Source organism: Lissotriton helveticus, chromosome 8, assembly GCF_964261635.1.
Source record: "Lissotriton helveticus chromosome 8, aLisHel1.1, whole genome shotgun sequence".
Taxonomy (NCBI): Eukaryota; Metazoa; Chordata; class Amphibia; order Caudata; family Salamandridae; genus Lissotriton; species Lissotriton helveticus.
The window spans coordinates 417,690,387-417,713,900 of record NC_136069.1 but is presented as its reverse complement, the minus strand read 5'-3'; the positions used below and the strand labels follow the sequence as shown (position 1 = coordinate 417,713,900).

The following is a 23,514-nucleotide window of genomic DNA, read 5'->3' as shown; positions in this document are numbered from 1 at the left end:
GTAGAGCTAATTAGACTCATTATGTCCAAAAAATGACCCATCATATTTAGTTGCACACCAGACTGCTGACTTGGCTTGTAAAATGATTCACTGTATCACAGATGATAGTCATGCCCAGAAACTGTTCACTGGGAGAAGTAATGACCTTTCATGGAAAGTGTTAGCTGCTTAGTGAAAGAAGATCAAACACGTTTCAAGTCCTGAGAACGTACATTATTTGTTTTTTATAGGTATTGTGTATTTAATAAATGACATAACTGTCCCTAAATCCATTAGAAATAAAGACTAAAGATGCCCTTTGCGGTCTTTGAAAATGCCATGTGTGTGTTGCTTATGCAGTCCCACAATTGATGTTCATAGTCTTGCATTTGTGGGGATGGCGGGTAGAAGGGAGGTATTATGGCTAGTCCAAGGACACTTAATATTTTAGGACTGGATGAACTGCTCATACCTGTCTGATATATAATGAGACCACTATGTCATCACCCTGACACCATGTACTGCACATGCTGAATAGTGAATCACAGCCTGAAGCACAGCGCCCACTGCACTCGTGAGATACATCACCCTGTGATCCTCTGCAGTGCATCATTAGTGCTCCCATGCTGCACACCCTTCAGTACTTCCTGCTGAACACTATTCTGGGCACTCCTCTGCTCCAGGTGCACATCAGCTTGTGCCCTCTGCACATGAACCTGGCCCACCTCGTGCAGACGTATGACTGCAAGACTAATAATACAGATGCCCCTATTTCTGTAGGACTGTGTTAAAATGTGTCTGGATATACACGTTGATCTGTGTGCAAATATGCCAGTATGATGTGTGCATTTTGCACCAACTATAAAAAACCTCAATCTATTCGCTTTCTTGACAACTTGTGTACCACTGATTACAATTTGAAGAAAAGTGATAGAAGGAGACATGGCATTATATTAATTAACAACTTCTCTCTTTTGCTTCTCTTATTCAAAACTCCTAAAGTGCCTAAAAGAAAAATACAGAACACACCTCTGCCCCAATACAGGGCAGTAACTCCAGCAAAGAAACAAGAACTGCCAAACCGGGCCGAGTGGAAACATCCGTCGCGGTTTCATCACCACCAGCCTATCAAGGTAAAAGCTATAAGTTAACTTGAGTAGCTTGTGTTCATTTTTAGAAACTTGCCTTAAATGTTTGTCTGCTATCCATTGGTAGGCTTTGTGAGTTTATTATTTTACCATTCATTAGGTCAAGATTATGGTTTTTATTATGCTGTCTCCTGTATATAAGGGCATTTTGGACCTCAACTAACTTTAACAACGTATGCGTTGAATGCATTGTACTGTCACACATATTATTTTCAGATAGTCCAATAAAATGTTTTAATTCCCACAGCATTGAATTCTAAATTCAGGTGATTGCAAATCATCCTTTCTACATTTCTAAACGTTGGTAAAACCATCATTAACAAATAACCGATTTTGAGTGAGACCTTTGTACGTGTTACATCCAACTGCCTCTGAAATCATTTCCACAGAGCTCGAAATTGGTTAATTCATGACCTCAATGAGCTGTGCAGATCTTCAATGATCTTCAACATAATCTACGACCATAGCCATTAGGTCCTGATTGCGACTTAGGTTGTAATGCAGCATTCTTCCATTTTTGGAGCATTCTGGATCGCTGTTAGAGATTGGATCATTAAGTGGGGTGGGTGACTACCCACCCCTAGGAATAAACCCAACCCTTGTCAGGGTGAATCCTTAAAATCACTCATTTAATCCCAGCTTTACCCCCTGGTAGCTATGGCACAGAACAGACAGACTTGATTTAGGGCAATTTGTAAAGTATTTATGCAGTGCCAAAACAGTGATAAAGTGGAAATAAAAAACAAAAAATCCAAAACCTAATTAGAAAAATTGAATTAAATTAAATATACAAAATGACAATAATTTCAATAAGGGGAGCTGAAGATATGAGCTTTTAATATTTCAAGTATAAAAAGCACAAAGAAATACAAAGCACCAATGATAGTCAGTGGTCTTGGTAGACCGAAACCTAGGCGCAAATTGAGACTGACCGTAATGGAACTTGGGTCACATACACCATCTAGGTTCATCCTGGTCAAAGATTCTACCTTCTGACTTAGTCCGTTAAATCCCAATGTACTGCACAACTGTTCGGAGTGTCTATGACGCTACACGTCCATCAGGTCACTCTCTGATATTATGGCTTGCAGCTGAGTTGCCGCATGGGGGTGGGGACAGCGGAGTCACCTGACCGGTCTTTTTGGGCATCGAGTATTACATTGTAGTCCTCCCCCCAGATTATAGCACCGGGGCCAAGAGTGTTTGCCACTCTCCAGACCTCCGTAAAGAAATCAGGATCATCAGTATTGGGGCCGTATATTGAGATGAGTCTGATCGGGTATGCTTCCGGCTCGCCTGCTATCATGACATATCTACTGAACTTATCGCTAATTGTTACGCACTTGCACCAGTGCAGCCCTTTCTAATTAGGATGGCTACGCCACAAGCGTAGTTGGAGTAGCAAGCTGTGTGTTTTTCCCCCACCCATCCCGCTCGCAGCCGCCTACATGTGCACTCAGTGAGGTGCAATTCCTGCAGGAGGCAGATGTCTGCCTTATGGCGGTCCAGTTGTGTGGCCAGGTTACCTTATATACCAGAATGCCTATATGCGCGCATTGACGCAGGTTGCGTCGGGAGCAACAGTTGAGGGATAAAGTAGGAAAATAAGGGAAGGGAATGGCACATCAAACAATTACATTCCAAGAACATCCCCAAAAGGGAGCACCCCCCACCCACTCCAGCCCCCCAATCAGGATGAGCAAGATACCCAATTAACCCATGTCCCCGACGTAAGTGCGTCTTTATGTGTTGCAAGGGAAACATCCCCGGAGGGGGGTAAGACTAGGAGCCAAACGTGTCCGCACATAGTGCCACGCAGCGGGGCACATTTTCGGAGGTAAGTTTCCAGTCTAGTTGTATAAAAAATGAGTGAGAACATCAGCTGCCAAAATCTCCTAATACTGGGAAAGGATACATGTTAGGAGAGTTGCAGTCTCTTGCAGCCGGATCTGCCCATTTTGCAGAATTTTTTCCGGTAATCGCTACTAGTTCAGCCATACTGTGTATGTCTAATCATTATCGCTGGTGTGATTGTCATCTGTGTCTTTCTTGGGCCGGTCAGTCTTCTTGTTAAGACGGAGGTCCTTAACAAAGTGCACTGCAGTCTTGGGGTCCATGAAGTAGGTGGTCTTGCAAGCGTGGAATACTCGAAGTTTTGCCAGGTATAGTAAGGAATATTTGACTTCTAACTGTTGCAGGGAGCATTTGATAGGTAGAAAGTCTCTTCTGGCTGCTAGTAGTGCCAAGGTGAAGTCCGGGTAGAAGGAGATCGTTGTTCCTTGATAATCAACTTTTTGCATGTCTCCGGCAAGGCGTAGCACAGTGTCTCTGTCCCGATTGTTCAGGAGGCCTGCAATTATAGGCCTTGACGGTGCACAGGGGAAGGAGGAGGGCCAAGGGAGCGATGGGCATGCTCTACAATGCACACGGGTGAGAGCGACTCTCTGAAGAGGGTTTGCAACATTTCTTCGACTTAGTCTTCCACTCGCGACATGGCAGTAGACTCTGGCACCCATACTATGTGAAGATTATTTTGGCGCGACCTGGCTTCCAAGTCTTTGTTTTTGTTTCGAATCACCTCAAGGACTTTCTCCATTCTGAGGAGTTTTTTACGAGTGTCCACACTTTTGTCTTCTAGCGCGGAAGTGCGCTGTTCCACCTGTTCCAGGCGCTCCCCATGTTTCGTCACCTTTTCCTTTAGGCGATCCAACCTATCTGATGGAGAGTCAATTTTGTTATAAATGGCTGTGAGGGACTGTTTCAAGTCTCTGTTTCATCTCTCGTATATCCGGTTCAGGAGCAGTCTCGACAGTTGATTCTGCTTCCAAATGGCTGTCCCCCACAGTTGGGGCCCCCCCCCGAGTGGATCTTCGCTGCTCGAAGACCAGCTTTTGTTGCTTAGTGTCCGTTTTTTCCACTTCTTTCCAGGGGTGATGTGCGTAATCACTGGGTCGTGCGTGTTCTGCAGTGGTGGCAGTATCCGCAGCTGCGCATTTCTGGGTGCACCAGCGGCACCACCCCTGCGCCCGATTACCTTTTGTGCGGCTAATCAACTGTCTGTTGGGTGAAGTGCGTCTGTTGTAGGTACTTGCTAGGCCTTTCTCGCTCCAGGACATGTGGCCTCCGAGCAGCATCCCCTCCGCTGCGCCCCAGGTGTGTGATCCTCGACTGTCCCACACATCAGGGTGTTGTTACACACATGAGGTGCATGGGTGACTCTGATTTTCAGGGGGCATATCTAAGATGCCCTCTGAATGCATTTTGTATTAAATCCAAAACTTGCATCAGTATGGGTTTAATGTGCTGAGAAGTTTGCTACCAAACTTCCCAGTTTTTAGTAAAGCCATTATAGAGCTGTGTAGTTTGTAATGATAAAGTGCCAGACTATATAGTCTTTATTGCTTTACGACACTTACAATGTAGGGATACAGGGCTCATGCCACTGTACCCTCACCTTGGGGCTAGTGCACCCTGCTAGAGTGGTGACTTACTTAGGCCCTTGGCAATGGGTTATAGGCATGGCACACAGGGATGTATGCCATGTCGTTTCTTCACTTTTCTCTGTCCCAAGCCTGCAATGGCAGCTTGTTGGTGTTAAGGTACAGGGCCTCTGAGAGGTGCACAATAGGTGGTCCTTAGAGGACTTCCTTGGTCACAGTGCCCTTGGTACCCTTAGTACCTTTTACAAGGGGCTTACCTGTGGCCAGAGATGTGCCAATTGTGGATACAAAGGTACAGTTTGGTGAAAGAACATGGGCCCTGGAAACCTGATTAGCAGGGACCCAGTGCACATCAGGTCAGGTTGCATCAGATACCAGGCAAAAAGTGGGGGGTGACCATGCAAAAAGGGGCCCTTTCCTACAGTGCTAAACAGGATGTACCAGAGTCAGGCTGTTTCCACCTACTACAGCAGATAGGGTTCTAATAACGACGAGGGCGACAACAGTGTACCGATCTCCAACCGGGGTTAATCATGGAAGGAGCATCCCTTGTAATATACCATGTCCATTCCAGCTTACAGTGGATTGCAAGGTCGCCCTGCACTCCTACCCTCTTTCCTCCTCTTTTTTTTACCATTCTCTAATGTGAGGGGAGACAGTTGGTGAACTCCATGGCACTGTGGCTCATTCAATCAATCTCGTCAACTGCTGCAGATCAGTCAGGCCCACCTCGACTCCAAACCTCCACCAGACTGCAAGTGGGGGGAAGGTGGACCCCAACACACTGTCAGCATCCAGTTCTTGAATGTCAAGGGGCAGGGGGAAGTAGGCTGATCCCACTCTCCAGGGAGAAATGTTGGTCACTCTGTCCCCATGCAGGAGGCGCCAATTCAAGGCAGCTTGTGTCACAAACTCTAGCAATGTCTCCACGCCGTGCAGGCCTCATCTCTATTCGTGATCCGCCTCAGCCTCACCTCACTGCCGCACCATACAGCTGGCTCTTTCACCACGCAGGCACCCGTCGGAAGACCATGTATCTGCAGGGGGTCTGCCGGACACTCCGTAGCTGCACCCTGCATCACCAGGTAGAGGTCTGCCTGCCTCAGCGTCACCGGGCCAGGTGGGAGGCATAAGGTGTAGAGACCTCAAAACCTTTATTTGCTTATTTGCAGCCGTTCCCCGGAGCGGCCACCAGCTCCAGTAGCTCAGCACTGGCTACTGAGGAACATCTCCTCCAGCACCGCAGAGCTAGCCTCAGCATCTGCGGCTCCAGAATCAGTCGCTCCAGCGGTACTGCCCAGCGCAGGCCACCTCAGGCACACCACAGCACCCAGGCACCAACCCACAGCAACAAGCGGTTGTGGGGGGAACTCTTCTTCACCAAACCCGCCTTCTCCTCCATGGTCCAGTGCGCCCAAAAGCACTCTGGACATCACTCTGCCCCTCCATGAGGCTGACAGTGATTAGAGGCAGCTCGCCCATACTCCTCAGCCTCCGCGAGGCATACAGCACTTCGCCACCTCCAGGGGTGACAATTTTGCTTCCCTAAGTATGGCCACTCCAGCATATACTTGTACCTGCATTTTTGGGGTATGGGGGTGGCAGGATAATGTCTGATGAGGTTTTAGGGGCCAGAGAGAGCATTTAGTGCTGCCGCTCGGCCATCTTGTAGGCCACCCCGCCCCATTCACGCTTATTTAAATGCTAATTAGTGGTGGGGAGAAGTTTGAGAGCAAAAATTAGCCTCCAGGAACATCAAGTAGAAAAGGTAGCTATCTAAAAGCTACTCTTCCTTAACATTTATTACAAATCCAACTTCACCATAATATTGGATTTATAATACTTATTAAAATAGATGTTTAATTATTTTTCTAGCAATTCCCAAGATACAGTATTAATTAGGATTTTAATCTTTAATTTGATTTTCTGTGGGTTAGCCAGACTTCCTAAAGTGAAAATAGCTTTTAGGTGCTAGTCACTGTAAGGACATGTTAAAGTTACATTCCTACATGTCCTACTTTTAAATACCATGCACCCTTGCTTGTGGACTACAAGACCTTCATAGGGGTCATATTTGATATATCACTTTTTACACGGCTACAGAGGGTAGGCATGAAGCCATGTTTGCAATGCCAATGAAGTAAATGGCACAATAGGTGCAGCAGTCCACAATTGGCATTTAACTTCCAGGACTGGGTCCACCTTGTACCATATTCCAGGGACTTATAGGTAAATTATATATTAAATTAAATTAAATATACCAATTAGGAATTGTTGGACCTGGTCTTCTCTGCAGTGTCACCCCCAAACATTTTCGCTTACTTACTGCCATTTTTTTCTGAAATTCGGTATTCTTGGCCTTAGGATTCTGTGGACTTTACCACTGCTAACCAGTACTAAAGTGCTTGTGCTTACTTTGCTAAACATGGTTTGATTTATATATACCTAATTGTCATATTTAATTTACTTTTACGTCCCTTGTAGAATGGTATATCATATACCCAGGGCCTGACAATTAAATGCAACTAGTGGGTCAGCAGCACTTATTGTGCCACCCTCTTCAGTAGCACTTTAAAACATGTCCCAGGCCATGTCGACTTGACATTTAGAAGACCTTGCCAAGCCTTAAACTCCCCTTTTATTACATATAAACCCCCCCTTAAGGTAGGCCCTAGGTAACCTTTAGGGCAGGGTGCTATGCAATTAAAAGGTTGGACATGCAATTTTAATTTTACATATCCTGGTAGTGAAAAACTCTTAAATTCGTTTTTCAATACTCTGAGGCCTACCCCTCCCATAGGTTAACATTTGAATTTCCTTATTACATGTAAGAAGCTGTAATTTCTATTTGGGAGCAGGTAGACATATCATGTTTCGTACGTATGAAATTGTGATGATAAACACTTTCTAATGGCAAGGTCAGATTTTTCATTTTAATCTTGAAAATGCCACTTTTAGAAAGTTGCAACTGGGAAGTTTGGCCCAACTATGGACTAGGGTCGGGTAGGGCCGGAAAATTGTACACATGTGGGGTAGACCAAGCCCTTGTGTCAATTGGATGCGTTTCTCAAATTTACGCTAAGCTCAAAGAATATATTACTTAAGTATGATCGTTTTTATTTTCCTTTTTAGGTTTCGCCTGGCGTTCACTGCGCAAGCAGTGTCGCGCAGGCAAACTTTTATGTTTTTCAGTAAGGGCCTTTCACCCGCCTCTCTTTTCCATTGGCTAGCTTCATAAATGGAGGCTAGCCATTGGAAGAGAGAGTTGCCACTCAATCTCGGAGCAGATTCGTGGGCGTTCCGCTGGTTTTTTTAAGCTCCGCCCCTTTGCGATCGTCATTGCGGCGGTGGACAGTGGTTTATTTATATTTTTTTAAAGGTTTGTTTTGGTCATTCCTCCGAAGATGGCGGCCGGGCAGTAGCTCCACTTTTGCCTCATGCAACTTAACGTCTGCTTTTGTGATTTGTTCACTCGGTAAGTAGTTCATAGTGGAAATAGATGTGGGGAGAGCTTTCTGTGCCTTTATATTGGCGGCCGGGCAGTAGCTCCACTTTTGCCTCATGTAATTTAACGTCTGCTTTTGTGATTTGTTCACTCGGTAAGTGGTTCATAGTGGAAATAGATGTGAGGAGAGCTTTCTGTGCCTTTATATTGGGTCCACATTTTGGTAAGGCTGCGTTTTAGAGTTAATTTCTGCAAAAGGTGGTTTTACAGTCTACATCATATCAATAATAGCTTAAATCGCCTTTGCCCGTGAATAATGGAGTGTATTTTGATTGCATAATTTACACGCGTCTGAAAGGGAATTTGTATGAATATCCGCCAAAAACATACACGTTGGGAAGATTAAGGGCGGACTGCCTCTCTGGAGGGCAGGTTTCTCTTTGTTGTAAACTCTGGCAGTCAGGCCTCCTCCCCCACCCCATCGCCCTCTCTCCGTGTTTATGTATGTGAAGGGTGCCACATTCTTCGGCCACAGCCCGGCCTGCTCTAAAAGCGGGCGCTGCCATTCCCCCATCCTTCCCGGATGCCTGTCTTAGGGCACACAACAGGCGTTCCCCTCCCGTGTGGGTGATCGCAGATCCGGTTTCCACGTGAGCCCTTTTAATCTAGTGTTTCAAGTGATCCTATCGGCGCGTGGCATTAGTCATTGCAGGGACTGCACATGTCCCTGCAGGCCTAGATAAGGCGAGTCATTCCACGGCCCTTTTATCAGGGTGGGAGCAGCCCCAGCCCTAATCGTTCTTCCCTTAGATGTCCAGCACACGAGCCAGCAAGGAACGCATGTTAACACAGAAGCAGTGGGTGCTGGGCCCCCGGAGGTATTTTGGAATGAGGTATATAATTTAGCAGAGAAATGTATCTCAACAAATTGACTAAAACAATTAGAAATCTGATTTTTTAGGGGGTCGCCGGCTAGTGTAAGGAGAAACACAATTCTCTTTGCCCAGCCCTGTATTTCAGACACTCATTAACAATAGGCCCGCTCGAGTATTTGATGACGTCAGATGGGCTTCTGAGACCTGGTATGAATTACATCATTCACCGGATGTTCCGTGGATTTGTGGAGCGGAGCTTGACCCTCCATGACAGGAGACAAAGTTCCCAAAAGACCAATTGAAACATTTTGAACTTTGCTCCTGTAGTATTACCCCTACTTTTGGAATTCATTTTCAACTTTTGTGATTTTCTTAGTTTTCCAAGAGTCGTCAGTCACAATTGACCGTTTATGCTCCAAAATATTGTTGTGGGTGTATAATTCAGCATTGCAAAATGTAATGCACGTTTGAATTTCCTATTTTTTTGTCTCAGTGGAAAATATTTGTTTCTGGGAAGAAATCCTATCCTCAAACCCCCTTAGATTTTGTTGACGTTGTCACCCCATTCCACTCTGGGAATTTACGCGCTCCAGCCCTTGAGAGATGTACATGTTTGTGCTTTTCCAGAGCGTGTCATCTCTTGAAACTCGTCAGTGGATGCTCAGAGACTCGAAATGTTTGCTGCCGTTCCAAACTATTACAGGTCTACCCACACGTAGTTACTGACGCATACTATGAAATACGTAATGATAAACATGTCTTTATTCTGTCAAAGTTTCTGCATTTAGGAAATGCACTCGGCATTTGGACAAGCCCGCCAGTCCCAATTACTTGAATTGCAACTGGGAAGATCCGGGCACAAAGTGGGATATACATTTTCTGTAGCTTTTTAAAAACAAAGCTGCGCAAAATAATGTAAGAATCAGGACTTTAACAACAGAAGGATGTGCTCCTGAGCACGTCTTGTCATCTGTTTGTGCAAGCCTGATTGCAGACTTAGCAAAAAAATAAAACATCAAGGCAGTATTACGTCACGTGCCATCTGAAAAGTGTATATTCATATAGGGGGAGCCCTGGTTCGAGTCCAGGCGACCACGGCTGACAACAAGGCTCTCTTCCTGGTGTTTTGTTTCGCAGCGGAGGAGGCGGGAAAACACAATGGAAGGCACTTAGCGCGGTAGGTAGCTGGGCAGGGGATAGATTTGTGATTTAAACGAAGCCTGTTTATCCCCAAAGAAAGAAGCGCAAACACCGGGCTGTTTTGGTTTAGATGTGTGGAGGGATAAGGGGTGAAGGCCGGATTACAGACGGTGCCCCAAGACGGAGATAGCCCTGCCTCGAGGAGTAGACACACACGAGACAGACGCCTACCTGGTGAACAGGCCATACCTACCTAGCGTCGAGCTGTTTCTGTTCTCAAGAAGCCCAGCTCCCTCGGCCTCCCTGCATGTCTCCAGAAGTCTGTGCTCTAGTGAATGCAGTGCAACCAACACACGATCTACCAGGCTCTGTGTTTTTTATTTTTGTACATGTACCTGATTTAATACACAGCAAATTTTGTCCGGTGGTCCATTTTCTTTTTTCACTGTGACGCGCTAGACCGTTGTCACGTGGAACAGTTCTGAAGAGCGATTGTCGATGTTTTGAAATATATTACACAGTCTGCTATTGGTATTGTAAATGACCATGCCATTTATTTATCTGTTTTCAAAACCAACACATAAATAAAAATGTTGTCATTTACAATGCCAATAGCTCTAACTTTTGCAAAGGCAAAACTGTTGCATTGTGAATGCTTGTTCTTTATGAAAGCTCAAAAAAAAATTCAAATCATGAAAAAGAACACAATGTAGTCATTGCACATTTTATGTACAACAATGCAAATGGTCATTCAAACCATATCCAAATGTTTACACATAACAATAACAATACAACATATCAAAGACAATTCAAATCGAATAACAACAAACAGGACAGCACTTTTTTGTATATCAATAGTGCATGATATAAACAACATTTGCTAGTCCTACAACACTCTGGACTATCAAATAGATGGTGTCTAGGACAAACATTGGGAATTCTTAAAAAATCCTACTCCCGGGGTGCATAAAATTATAGTGACACCCTCAGGGAGGAAGAAACTCAATTTAACACTCCTCAATGTTTGACGGATTGCCAACGCGTTTCGAGTCCCGGGCAATACGTACAGTAGCTCTTTTCAGGGCTTTTTAATTTTAAAAGTGATGGTGTTGTCTGTAACCAGTATACAAAAAAATTGGGTTTTAAGTTGGTCATTGTCTGGGCTCCCACCCTACTGAACATTATAGCACTGCCTCAAATATATTTATGAATTTACCCAATGGGGAATATCTGGTGGACAGTACTTCTTCTCTCACACTCAATTTTCGAATGAAAATCGGTGAACCAGTTTCTTTTTTCTGGAAAGTCTCTGTCCTTCATTCTTTCTAATTAATGGCTGTGTAGATGACTCTGGCGGTCAAATGTTTTCATCAGCCGCCGCTTTTGTTCATGAACAGTCTGTCGCGTATAGCGCGGCTGTTTCTTCTCAAGCGTTCTTTTGAATGCAGAAAGCGCAACTGGTGCGGCTTGCTTCTTGGACAGGGCTTTAATCAATTCTCACTCCATTACAGACACCTGACAGGAAGTAAGATGCAGCGAGAAATGACCCACAAGCAGTTTTGTGAGGATTGAAATGTTTTCTACACTTTTCCGATGACCGTTGTATTGCTTCGCAGCTTTCTAATATGCAACATGGTGGGTAACCTGAAAGTATAGAAAAACTTTTCCTATACTTTCTGAATGGCCGGTCACTGATACTGGCTTTACCAGTGCTTGGTTGAAAGCACCTATCATTGGTAAAGCAAATAGCTGTGGCCAATATAGTACATGAGAGGGACGGAAGAGAATGGTCACAAGACAGGGGTGCTAAGGGCCGACTTGAGGGGGGAGCAACAAAGATGCTGGGGAAGGGGAAGAATATTTAAACAAAAAACGATCCTAAACTGATTTAGAAGGCGCCGGGGAAGCAACATACAAGAAGAAGTGCGGATGGGAAAGAAAGCAACACGAGTGAGAGGGGAGTAAAGGGGAAAGTGCCACATGTGGGGCTGAGCAAGAACGCTGGCACGCCCATGGAATATAAAAAGAAAATAATGTTCAAGATTTTAGGCAACATCAGCAGTGGAAGGATATAACCAATCAGAACAATGTCAGACAGAAATGTTCCTTGGTGGAACAAACACATAATTACTGGTGAGGAAATCCATCGAAGAGGAAACAACTGAGACAGACAACGAAGCTATCCAATCGTGAGCAAGGGCCTCACTGAAAGGGCACTTTATATAAATCTATTAGAAAAAAAGGCCTGCCCAATAAACAGGTGAAGCTTTTTGTAGCGGAGACCTAAAAAATAGTATTTCTCCAAAATGGAAATTTCCCTAGAACCCTTAGAAAATATGGAGGTGTCTAGAGGATTTTCTTAGCCTGATTGCGCATCTAGTCCAACCTTTATTTGGAGCAGCTGCACTTTGAGTGGGAATGGGATTATGAATTTCCCATTATTTCATTTCCAATATATCAGGTTTTGCCAGCGTAACCCATGACCAACCACTTGAATCTCCATTGGCGACACCCATAGTCCCCTAAGTTGCCCAACATCATAATTGCAGAAAATACAGTTATAAAGTGGATTTCTGCATCTGAAATTTCAATCTGCATCTATAAATGTCCACACATCATGTGTCCCTGAATCAGGATCTAGGCATCTGCGCACAGAGGTGACACCATTTGATGACCTATTAGACACACAATGGCACAAAAAAGTGTGAATCGGGTGTAAACTTTTCTGAAATATTGTGAATGAAACCCTTTATAGACCTATGGATCCACTCTTCTACTGTTGTGTTTTCCAGCATTGGAGCCCGCATGTGGCGTTGGGAGGACGGCCAGCTGCTGTTCAATGTGGACAATATGGCCACTACTATGCTCAGCTAAACAACATCCAGAAGATGCCATTTGAGCAGCCACAGATTCCTCAGGGGATTCAAAGAGCTGATGAGTATTATGGGCCGAGAGAACAAGTGCAACCACAGTGGTAAGTGTAATTTGTCATCCATTTATCTTGGGCAGCCAGTGTTCCAGAAAGATGTGTGGCTGCTTAAAAGTATCAAATTGTACCATATCCCTAATCATTTGATACAACAGTTTGAAGCATAAGTTAAAAGCCCAAATTAAAAGGTGTTGGCTATCATAAAATGTTGTTTTCATTTGAAAGCGTACCTTTAAATAGTAGAGGTTGAGTTACCCATTACTGCAATGGTGGTAAACTGAGTCAATGCCGAACCCCAGTCCATAAAATAATTTGGTCAAACCATCAAATGACGTATTTGAGAGGCCTGACGAACAATGAAATAGCAGAAAGTAAAATAGATTGTTGGGAATTTTGAGGGAATTTTCTGCAGAAATGTAGATACTTCAGATTATTTTTTAATGTAGGCTTCATGTAAAATACTGCAAGCGAGTCAAACTTTTCAAGTGACATCTGAGGAAAGGGCATCTTAAAAGTCCAGTAACTTTGTTCTGTGATGCTTTTTTTCCTTCGGCCCATGTGTGAAAAATAAGTTGTGAGCGAGCCATGGAATCAAGCTACTTGAGTGTGAGGAGTGTTTATTGTCCAAGAAAGGTTCACAAAAATCCATGTTAAATGGCTTCCATTTATTTTCTCACATTCACATATTTAATATTCAGACATTAGAACGAAATCTAGGGATTCCTTTGAAGGATCTATTAAACAGATATACTGGCCGAATTCTATTGATTTTCAAAGACTCATGTGACATGGCTGAGGTGATTCTTTCTGTCACTGAAAATTGCACCCTGTAATTTTTGGGTGGCTAATCAAGATTTAGACTCCAAGAGGACTTACTTTTGTCTATAGAACTTCTACGAAAGAAAAGATTTTCACCATAAAAATAAACATCTTGTTTGGTAAACACAAAACCGAGTTTGCAAATCAAATGTAGCACAGTAATAGTTGCACATTGAGATTATTAGTGGACCATAAATAGTCTTCATTTTTCCTTTGCTTTTTATATTGCATTCAATTGAAAATTATTGCATCAACCCCACATTTTTGTGTGTATTCAGGCAATCTCTTGATTGAAAATCAGTTGTTCTATGTTTGAGCACCAATCTATTCCCCATAACCATGATGCAATTGAGGAAGCTGCTTCTGATCTGCAACATCTAACGATGTCTCATTTTGGGATCATTACACCCACATCTAGTCGGGCCAGCCCTTCCCTTGGGACCCCAACCTCATCCATAATTCCCAACTGAATCATTTTGGGAGAGAAGGCGAATGGCCGCCCCAACACCAGTGATATTGTGATGTGTGCTAGTAATGCGTAATTTCAGGGTATTGCCCTATCATATGAAGGAAATCACATTCAACAATAGGGCATCTTGTACAAGTTTGGGAACTTAGACAATACCCTCTTAATAACTACTTTGTTAATAAGGTATGTCCTTTGTAAATATTTGCTTGTACCAGGCTCAGTCTGGCTGATATTACAAACTCATGGGGTGCATCACAGCATCTCTACAATAAGCCTCAACCACACGCCCAGGTGTTTCTCACATCATGTTCTGTAATCAGCCAGGACAGTTGGGGAATTAGAAATGAGAGAGCAATATGCTTTCAAAATGCCACTCCTGTATATAAATGTATCTCAAAAGGGCTGCCTTCTTGTAGCATTAGCATCTGTGATCAATGGGCTTCCAATGCATGTCTCATCTGCAAATATATGAACAATTGTGATGTATGAAGTTCATATTCACCCTCTCATGTGTCGAAGTATTCAGTGTGATCTCCCTCTAATATGTCTCCCAAGATATTTCCCAGTCCGGTCCCATGACTTAAACCCCTGCAGTCGTACTGCGTGTGTCAAGTATGTGCCATTCCAGAGTCGTGTTTGTTGGGTAAATCTACCCTCATAGCTCATCCATTGGAGACCTTTAAGCTCCATTGAATTGGAATCTTGGTTCTTAGAGGAAGAGACCCTGGAATTTGGCACCCGTGTAGGAGTTTCATCATGTCTGATTCTTCTAGTAGATCTCGTTCTGCCTGACGTGCAGGGTCATGTTTGTCTCTAAACAACCACTCGTAATTGGTGAGCCCAGTATTGAAGGCACATTTCTGCCATGCCCAAATCCCCTTCAAACATTGAGTGGGCACATTCATTTAATACAATCCAAGAAGGGTTTATTTGGCCAAAGAAAACCAATTGTGTTTGTACAAAATCTCTTCTGTTTCTCTTGAGGGTAATTTTGAAAAATATAAGGACCCTGAGATTAGAACCATTTTATATAGGGCGCCCCTGCTTAATACACTAATGGGAAGTGTATTCTAATTCATTGTATCTGGTTGTGTCTTTTCTCACATGCGTGATATTTAATGCTTAGTATTAGAGGGCTCAAAATCAAAGTGTATTCCAAGGTATTTGTAGTTACATTAACATTGTTGCACTTATTTTGAAGTAAAACTTGCATATCTAATCATGTATTCAAAGTTCACATTTTAGTGCTTAACTAAACCTACTCGACGAGGCCTACATTTCGAAATGTATTTTTCTGTTTGCCTTGCACGTTCTCGACTCTGCAGATGCGGTTTCAAGGCTTCGTTAGTTAGAGAAAAGAGTGTTATGTGTCAGTGATAGGGAGGCTTGAGAGAGAAAATATTGGCCGAGATGTGGAGAGCTAAATTGGCTTAAGAAGCCTCCTATTCATCATGTATCAGGAACGGTGGGATACTCAAGGTCGTTGTGACTGTCCAGGTTTCATTGAATGAGAACATCTGGATATGTTGCCATCACAGGGTAAAGTTCACCACCATTGGTCCCTGGAGGGATGGTGTGAGGTCCGGGTGGCTGAGGATGCATCTGTGTGTTTTAATTAACATATACCCTGTTAGTGTTTAGAGCAGATCCTTTGGACCTTGGGAGTTACAGACCTCTCTGCTTGCCCTATGCTTGCAAGTGTAAGGCTATATGCTAAACACTTGATTACCTTTAGAGGATTTCTACTGAAACCCTCACTATGCTTCCGCCTTCCTGCATTTCTAAATTCCCATCTGAACTTTTCTTATGGACCCTTTTGTAGTTAGATATAAGGCTTAGGCTTCTACTTTAGAAATATTCATGTTTAGCAGAGTTTATCAGAGGAACATCGAATTGCATTCTTTCTGTATCTGGATTATTCTGACTGCAGTCTTTATTGGCCTTCTGTTGTCAAGCCAGAATCCGCATCGGCGCTTTAATATACTTGTTGTAAAGCTCCACGTTCATAATACATTCTTACTCTGCCAATTCACTGGATTGATTATTTGGGTGTAATAAACTCACTTAACCATAGCCAACGATTCCTGGTCCTTATTGTGTGGCCAAATGGGCTACACACATTTTAAATTGTTTTATTGCATGCTAATCTCTTTGCCTCTTGGTCAACCATAAATGTCTACTGCATGGAAATGCGAACCGTGCTCTAATGCGCCATCACCTTACTCTGGAATGCAATCTGATTATGGTTATTGATTATATTTTGCCTCTTACGATTTTAGCTCTTTTTTCATTATGCTGGTTAGATTCCACACCTAGAAATGAGATGGTAAGCTAACAGAAACTCATTGTCTGGGGCATATAAATGAATGTTTTAAGCATTTCTGCTATGTGTGGAACAAATAACATTTTAAGGCAAAGAATACAGGAGCGTGGGATGGCAAAAAAGGACCTGAAGAAGGAGCTCGGAGCAAGGTCTAGCCATTTTGTGGAGCTACCACGGTTAGCTTCATGTTCAGTGAGGACAGGAAGAAATGTCGACTGAATGACCTTCAGGATGCTTTGGGCAGATTGGCTAGGTAGCGGATTATAGATTCTGTGTGATGCACAGGGTCTAGGTCCTATTACAATAAATATACTAATGAGAGTTATGTAAACCTCCAACCTCAGCCATATCCAATAAACTGCTTAAATAAAGGCACTCAGAATACATATCTTAGGCTCACATTAATGTTAACACCTTTATTGAAGGTCAGCCATGGATGGCATTTTTATAAAGGGACCTGCCAGCTCTGTGACAGTAGGAGTGAAAGCCTACCACACATTTCGTGTTTATGCCGCATGCCTGGTGCACGTACCCTCAGCTCAACTTTTGAAGTCTTCTTGAACAATCCTTTCCCCAAGCTATTGATGTATTTTGATTATGCAATATAGCTACCAAAAAAGGTAGAGACCTCTTCGAGTATATAATGATTGTTTTCTGCTCGAAACCTGTCAATGTGAATGACTATGTTTGTGCATTTATTGTGGTTTATTATTTTAAATGTTGCCTTTCTAACACTTATTGTACAATGTTGTCATTTATTTCTTCATTTTTATCTGCTAGTAAATAGCTGTGCTATCATACATTTTCACATGAACTTTAAATCGTAAGTGAATTATTAGTTTGTAATGATTTGTATTAATCATTCAATAAAAGATTATGGCAAAGTGTGAAGCAAGCTGATTTCACATTTGTTGCTTTTTACGTGATATTAAGTATCGAAAATACAGGAAAGTTGATACTAGGTATCATGCTGTGTCAGTTTGTTCAATGTCCTTCCTTACATAAGCATAACTCATGGCACAAAAAAGTATGCTCTATTTTTTTAGTTAAAAATAGTAATGGACAATGAAATTTCTATTAGACATATAAAATGCAGAATATATATTGTATGTTCATTTCCTCTAGTTGTTCACATATTTGCATATCTCTATGTAGCATGTCATGGGGCACAATGTATTTGCTTCATTCTACCACAGTTTATGTACCAGCGCATAGTTTCTTTAATATGGCTTAAAGAATTGGAAGTGCTATACACGACTAGTCCCTGCCACAGTTTTAGGCTGCCTGGTGTCTTAAATATTAGAAAAACCAAAGCAGCAGTATATAACTTCATTAGAATGTGGTAAATGGTTATTTGTGACTGTAACTGGAAGGGTGTATGCTGATTTTCCCTTTAAATGTAGCAACATTTGATACAATTCCTTAAAGTAAACAACAGAACATGACAAAATAACACAACACAGATCAACATTACACAAATAAAACACAACAGAGCACATTATAATAAGACAGTCAAAATAGAATGCAACACAGCAAGCAAAGTGAATGACACCAACGCAGTGCGTGAATGTAGTACAAAAACATTGACACCACAATAAATATGCACAAATGTTCTTGTCAAGTAGTACCACATCCCGAAATCTTATTCATAATACATTGGTAAAAAGTGTTTACACCAAGCATTGTTTTATTTACTACCAAGGACATGAGTTAGAGCCTGCCAAAAATGTGTTGTAATCCGGCCCCACGAGTCCTATTCTGAAACAAAACTGAATCCAAAATTTGGTAGAGATTGTTGCAGCCATTGGGTGATGACTGGTGAGGGTGAACTGGACAAAGCAGGACGAAGAAATGCACAATACAAGCCTGGTGGCAATTACATCCAAATCAGCAAAGTTTTTTTTAGTAGTACTAATTGGGAGGCATGATTCTATAGAGGCTAAACTGTAAATGATATTGATTATATGGCTAATTCTGCAGCCCCATTGCTCGTTGGCTGCCACTTTGAAATAAAATGGTTAATTACAAACATATTAAAATATTCTCCATACAGGTGTGCAGATTATCTCCAGAGACGGTGGGAAGCGCACCAGTATAAAATGAAAGTTGAAAAGCAGCTGGTAAGTAAACTCTGAATGACAGAGAAATGGTGAGCCCAACATGCTATTCTATTCCAGGGCTTGAAGAGATTAATTATGTATATTGGTCAGTGTATTGATCTCTTTTTTTCAAATTTGTACTCTGCCATTGTGTATTTAACACACCCGGAGTGGTCACTCCGGCTGTGTATTTTGTACACACGGAACTATCAACAATGGTGTTGTTTACAGCAGAGATGCTTCCTGGACTGTGAGAGTGTTACTCCAGTCGAGTTGGAAAACACTCTCTTTTTGATACGTACACATGTCCAGTAAGGCAACCATGATTTTCCTTCCATACAACCACTGACCTCCATTCAGGACTAAGCAAGTAAGGGTGAGTAGAGGTAATGTAGTCATAAATATAACCACCCTTTTGATTCTTTTCTGCACCCTAAAAATATATAGGCTCCTGTCATTCTTCTGTCCACCCAACTGCCTCTCCAATTTCATTTGTTTATTGTCATGTTGGTTATGCATTTCTCATGCCCCTAACTTTCTCTCCATACCCCTATTTACGTGGAAATATTTGCAAGCCTGACCTGTCTTACTGCCACCCTCCATGTGCCTCTCTTTGGTTCATTCCCTCCACTCTGTTCCCCTCCTCCTACGTTCTCCTTTTCTCCTTCCCGAGGCAGAGAGTAATTCTGATACAACAGAATGGTGAGCGCCACTGCACACAACACCAGCTCTACCACATGACATGATGACATTTGAGAAGCAACTTGATTGTCAACTGCAGTGATGTCACCTTGATTAAGTCGCAACATTAAGTGAAAACCCAAGATGAAATAACAAAACATTTCTATGCATTTTTGGGCAAGGTGTAGTGAGTTGATATTGTCTTGTATCAAAACGTGCCTTGTTCCAGTGACCTTTTATCCCTAATAAAAGATCCTTCCAAATCACAGAGTACCTATCATAAGTCAGAAAGATCTTACGGTCTCGCCAAATGCCTGTTGCGGCCAATTCCCAAATCACAAAGACAGAGTATGAAATGCGCGTCCACTAATTTTTCCTATTCGAACTGCCTTATATAAATGGTTTGAGATCACAGTTGTGGATGCAAATCATTGAACTACAGCTGCACATGCAAATCTTTGAACAAATGATTAAACAGATATCAACGGCTTGGTAAGGCATCCAAGTCACAAAGAGGCAGTTGTCCCTTTTGGACAGCTTCAATCTTAGAAATGGTGGCAGGTTTACTCGGGGGGGGGGATATGACAGTGGTGTATCGAACCATTGCATCAATCAATTTGCACATTGCACTTTATGTTGTTTCATGTTGGGTTTGCCACTGGAATTTCAGTTAATCTTATGAAGGGCTATCTTTTGCTTCAACCGTATAATGAATTCGTACCCGTTGCATTTTTGTCTCCTGTGTTTTGCACTTTATGATGTTTATAGCTGGATTTTGCTGCTGGAACATTTGTTAAACCCTTTAAAGGTTATCTTTTTCTACTTATTGTATAATGAATTTGTGTGTGTAATTTTTTATGGATGTTTTGTATGGAGGTAGTTACTGAAACTGTTGATATTTTCCCCCTTGTACCTTTTTAACTACTGTTATGCTGCATGACTGATATACTCAACCGAATAAAGCTTTTAAATGAATGCATCAATCAATCACTCAATCAGTATTTGTAGAGCATGGATATCACTAGTGAGAGTATCCAGGCACTGGGTTGCTGGACTTAGTTGAAGAGTGAGGTCTTGAGTCTCTAACTGAAATCTGACAGCTAGGGTGGGGTGGACAACATACAGGTGGGATTAAGATAATTAAAAAAAAAGTCACTTACCTTGCAGACTTGCCACACAACGTCCTTCTTGCTCAGGTGTCTTCGCTCCTGGAAGCTCCAGACCAGGAAACTTTACTCTCCAATCCTTGCACGTCTCTCAGCATGAGAGAAGCATCAGGATTGGAGGGAGCGGCCTCTTGCAGCCCTCCTAAGAGCACTGGAGGCCTGCATTTTCTCTAACCTAGCTGTCTACGCCCTGTTCTGACACTGGGTTCAGGACGGGTTGCTTCAAAATAAAATGGTAATAAATAAACTTTATTACCATTTTATTTTTGAGCTGCCATGTGGCATTTGTTTTTAGGGGCAAGGGGACGCAACTCTGCTCTCATGGAGGAGCTGCTCCTGATAAATACACAAATCGTATGCTTTTGGTTGGTGAAAAGTCCCAATGAAAACGGGACTCGCAGGTAAGTGCTTCAGGGTTTATTGACCGAGATACATCAATGTGACCGGCAGAGATAACGACCAGCCAGCTACTGCCAGGACCACCCCCAATATTCTCATTACACTTGATCAATGGATGCCAGGGTGGCTCACGCGCTCACATTCTAAATACAGAACCCAACACAAAAATAGTGATGTAAGGAGCGTCTAGTCCACAAAAAATCACCAATCAAATATTGAAGTCTGTGTCAGATTGCTTCTTTTTAATTTCTTTTTTCGTCAAAAGTTATTTCTTCACAGTTTGAAGCAAGAAAATTTCAAAATCCAAATTCATAAATGTTCATCAATCCAATGCAATGATTATTTCATCCAGATCAATAGTTTAACACAAAAAGAAAAGCCTTAGTTCAAGAACAGCCTACACGTTTCGTCTTCCTTAGGACATCATCAGGGCTGTAAAGTAAAGAACAAAAAAATCACAATCCAGTTCTTAGTATATCAGCAAATAACTATTTATCATTCCATGAGAACAATATTATAATAATAATATTAAACCATTTTTGGATACCCATAATCATCCTGCCTATATAACATTCTATACTGAAATTGTGTAATACATTATCCACCCACCTTGTCAACATATCCCCCATGCTCATCCAAATCACATAATATTCAAACAATACACCCTTCGATCCAAAATGAAGATACCTCATCAAATTATACAGCTTATAAATGCTGGTACTGCATCCTACTTCACTTTGCGCAATAATGTATTCTTCACCCTAGTCTTATTCAAAACGGAGCCTGTATATAGAGATAAACTGTCATGTCATGTAGTGAATTTATAATCAAGTACAACTAATCCAATTCCAACCCAAGTAAAACCTTATCAATATTATCCTTCTGTTTTATTGCTTTTCAAAACCTGAACCCCTATATAGTAAAAGAGCTGCCCTGTTACCAATTACAATTATGCGAACGATGATGTGCTTCAAATAACCTCATATCCATCCCACAGTTATAAATTGGAATTTATCCCTAATCAATATTCCTTTGTTCCAATCATTCAGATCCCATACTTTAGTTCAAGAACAGCCCAAGTCCTAATTCCAATTAGTCAAACACAAATAATCATAATTCTCACAATTTCAATTGTAATTATTCATACTCCTGGCAGCATGATTAAGTGTCCTCAACTCTTATTCCAACGTAAGTCTGCCATAATATAACATATTAAGAACAACACTCGCATCAGAATACTGTTTCTAAGATAGTAACAGTGTTCACCAGTGAAATATATGCAAGCCCCTTTATCTAATTCTCACCTCAGTCTCCAAAATTTCCACTTCCCAAGTTGAAGCGTCGCTGACAGCAAGTCCTGATAAATCTGCTGTAAACTCAAACCCGCTCCATTCCTTCTTATTAAACACCCCAACCACCAATCCCGTTGGGGCGTTTCCATTCCCTAGTAACACAACTTTTCCCAATGCGGTCCGCTATGGCCGCGTCCAATTAGGATTTCACTTGTCCTGAAATACCATTATTGTACAATCATACACTCTATTTTTCAAACACCCGGTTCCCATTCTGGTCCGCTACCTTCTTTCAGCTCCTCACTGTTCCTTCCTACAGGAAACACTTCATTATCCAATCATGGTCCGCTACCTTCTTTTCGCTCCTCACTGTTCTTTCCTACCGGAAACACTTCTTTGTCCAATCATAATTCACCACCACATTATTTACAATTCGGGTGAAAACGGACATCCCATGAGAGCCGCTTCCTAACAATCAGCTTCTTGACGATCCACATATTAAATACCATCTAACAACTCAAAGCAATACGGTCTCGATCCTTATGTAATGATTCAGGAACCTGTGTATATATTATTTTCCTAATGACCCATTACTCTGTAAAACTTTTCAATATTACCAACAATCGCTGCCAATTATCGTGACTCGTTCAGTGCCGAATATTGCACTTTTTTATTAACATAAAGTCCCCACAGCCTTCAAACTTAGTCTTTAAAATGGCCCAATTTAAGCTAAACGTATATACATTATTGCTATTAACACAACATGTAATCTATCTTAGGCCCGAATATATGAGTACCCTGCCTACATCAGGGAAAAATAGTATCTACATTCTGACTCCCAAAGGTTCCTAGCCCCACCAGTCACACCCTGTCAAGTTATGCTATATATGTGTAAAATATCAATATAATCAATTTCTGGTGATACCACTCATAAACTTATATCACTTCTAAACGGTTCCGGTGCTGAGTGCTACGTACACATGTTAATTTCCAGTTGAAGCATATCAATTATTCCCTAATTATTACCCAAAGTGCACCTCTCTTCTCTCCAACATCAACTACAGTCCCCAAATGTTATACAATCATCCAACCACTTTACTTGTATGATTTACATTAAATCGAAAAAAATACCCCAGAATACTCATTAGATCATCATAAGGATATCACTCCATTCATAAAGCATCATTACCATATATCCGTCAATATATGTATTAATGATTTCACTATAGAAAATAATGAGGCTCCGTGTCACTGTTCAAACCTTTAGTCACGGTCCTACACCTACTTATCCATCTGGCTACCTGCTGCCT

The 23,514-nt window shown here is 42.0% G+C and overlaps 1 protein-coding gene across 1 annotated transcript in view; it reads left to right on the top strand.

Annotated features, from left to right (window-relative positions):
- The window catches only part of NEK5 (NIMA related kinase 5), a 372,187-nt gene that overhangs the window by 145,217 nt on the left and 203,456 nt on the right, over window positions 1-23,514 (top strand). Inside the window, exons 11-13 of the mRNA XM_078657268.1 lie at window positions 982-1,112; window positions 12,820-13,001; window positions 18,621-18,687. Of these exons, the coding sequence (XP_078513394.1) occupies window positions 982-1,112; window positions 12,820-13,001; window positions 18,621-18,687 (380 nt within the window). The remainder of the gene's footprint in view (window positions 1-981; window positions 1,113-12,819; window positions 13,002-18,620; window positions 18,688-23,514) is intronic.